General features: G+C 34.4%; 1 protein-coding gene across 1 annotated transcript in view; it reads right to left on the minus strand.

The window, feature by feature from the left end:
- LOC109835363 (cytochrome b561 and DOMON domain-containing protein At2g04850) overlaps positions 1–2,508 on the minus strand; it is a 6,796-nt gene that overhangs the window by 1,241 nt on the left and 3,047 nt on the right. The window contains 1 exon segment of the mRNA XM_020403343.1: positions 886–962. Within this exon segment, the coding sequence (XP_020258932.1) occupies positions 886–962 (77 nt within the window).

The following is a 2,508-nucleotide window of genomic DNA, read 5'->3' on the forward strand; positions in this document are numbered from 1 at the left end:
AAATGGGAAAGAGGAGGAGGAGGAGGAGGAGAGGCATGGTGGGTTTATGAGGCAAAGGGGTTTGCCTTGGTTTTTCTTTTGGAGGTTGTATGTTATAGTGTTGTTGGGGGTGTGCTTGAGTTTGAAGGAAATGGGGAGTGGAATCGGTGGGTGCAATTGAGTGTTGGGAATTAGATTAGTTTGATTAATCAAATGTGTGGAGAGTGGGAAGCGGAGGTGGAGAAATGATTTGGAGCGTGCTTTGCTTTCAAGGCAAGAGTTGGCTATGAAGTGGAGTGTGGAGCCCAGGTTAAGAGTATGGTTTGTTGAGGTTATGGGGCATCATAGTCGATAACAAGAGTTGAATAGAAAGAAGAAAAAAAGGCATAAAACCTTTCAACTTCCTACACACACAAATCAATCAAATTTGTACATCAGTGAACAATATCATATCCAAAAGTCAATCCAAACTCTGCTAGCTTACAACACTCGAGTTTGTAAGTAAAGGCTAATTCAAACTACTATATCCCCTGTTCTACCCCGTATGAAATATGAAGCTATGCATTTAAAGGAACCCATGGGCCTTATTGTTCTTATTCACTCCCATGACATTCTCGTTTAAAGGAACCCAAGGGCCTTAGTTAATCCAAACCCTTTAAATACTTCATCTACAAGGCTAGAATATGTATGTGTGAATATGTATGTGTGTGTATACATACATAATATGCATACATACATATATATAAGATCTTTGAGATACCGCTGAGATCCTAAGCCAAAACGGTTTCCCCAACGTCACATTCTAAAAGTAATCATCATTTGACCTGGAAGACTTGAAAAGTTGTTAAATAATATCAATAAACACAAAGAAGAACAACTCAATGAACTTCTGTGAGGGTTACTAACTTCTCCAAACTTTCAGCAAGAACACCGACATCCAACTTACTGCTTCTGGCTGTCATAGCTACTTCCCCTTCACTCTCCTAAAACACATTCAAGAAACCATAAAATTGAATTAAAGCCATGAATGATAAATTTATGCCGTAGTTTCTTTCAAATTCAAAATGATGGGGGTACAAAATAATTACATATTCCTTTTGTTCTCATTCGAAGATCAAGCAATCAGATTCTAGTCTGATTCTTAGTTTTATCATCATACTAATAAAATAATTATCATCATTCGGGTCAAATTTGGAGCGTCAGTGTGAGAGAAAAGGGGAAAAAGGGAAATATTGTTATTCTGTTTGGTTAGAAAAAAAATCAGGATAACAAAAGGAAATATCAAAATTGATATAGGAATTACGCAAAGAAGAACCTTGCAAGTCTTTCATGATTGATGTCAAACGTACATGAACTATCATCAAATACCATAAAAGATTTTCGTCATTTATCACCAATGAAAATATTACAGAAGAATGACAAAAAGTATCATCTAAAGTGACCAGCATGGATTAGGAATTTATTATTAGATTTTCAAATGCATTGCATTGTGTTTTTCAATGCGCCCAGTACTTTGAATATTCAAGACACCTTGAAGATGCTTCATGAGACTCAACAATATATCATCTTATTAACATTTCACCATTCCTATTCAATATCAACACCTTAAGTATACCAGAGATCATTTGTCCAACTTCAATAACAATACGATATCGAGGGATGATGGTTGTAAGGTTGTAAGTTGTCATGCTTAACCTTGTTATAGAATGAGATGGATTAGATTATGATGGACGTATTTGAGCATATGTTACCGAGTCAATTATTATGTTTTTCTTCTCTTTTTTCCCCGAAGATGAATATATTTTCCTCTCAAAATTTTGAACCCAACCCAAATCTCATAGAATATGACAGATGGTGTGTGAGGGAAGTACCCTGAGGAGACATAAAAAAGATTGAAGGAGAAGTATGAGAAGGAAGGAGGAGTTTTAGAGAGAGAAGTGAATTGGGGAAGAAGAACAAAACCAATTTAAATTGGCTAAATCTTGTATAAGCGGTGACGAATCCATTTTGATATTCTAGAGGGGTCCACAAATTTGACCAACTAAAAATACATATTCCAGCGGAAACAATTTATGTGATATTATATTACCGAAGTTAAAACTACGTTTTACAATAGAAGCAATTGGGTCCAAGTTATATTTTTTTGTTCCTTTGGTTCCTGCAAGGTTGTGGTCCTTTTCGTACAGACTCGGAAAATGGTTATCTTGCAGGCTACATGATAACATATATTAAGAAGAAAATTACAAGAAAATTTAGCAGATTCATTAATAGATGACTTTTATAATATGAAAGAATGGTGTTTGAAGCTTTGTGATTGAAAGGTAACGCGTAAGTTTTAGCGAATGGAGTAAATATATATTTGATCTTCATATTAGTTTGTGTGAATGAAAATTTGATGTTATATTGTTGGGATAATTGAATTGAATTTCTTAAATTGTTAGTTTTTAATTAGTTACTATTAGCACTTTTGTATTGTCAATTTTGCATAGCATATTAACTTTTAAATTAGTTTTTCTTAGCTGAGTAACT

Source organism: Asparagus officinalis, chromosome 3 (assembly GCF_001876935.1).
Source record: "Asparagus officinalis chromosome 3, Aspof.V1, whole genome shotgun sequence".
Taxonomy (NCBI): domain Eukaryota; kingdom Viridiplantae; phylum Streptophyta; class Magnoliopsida; order Asparagales; family Asparagaceae; genus Asparagus; species Asparagus officinalis.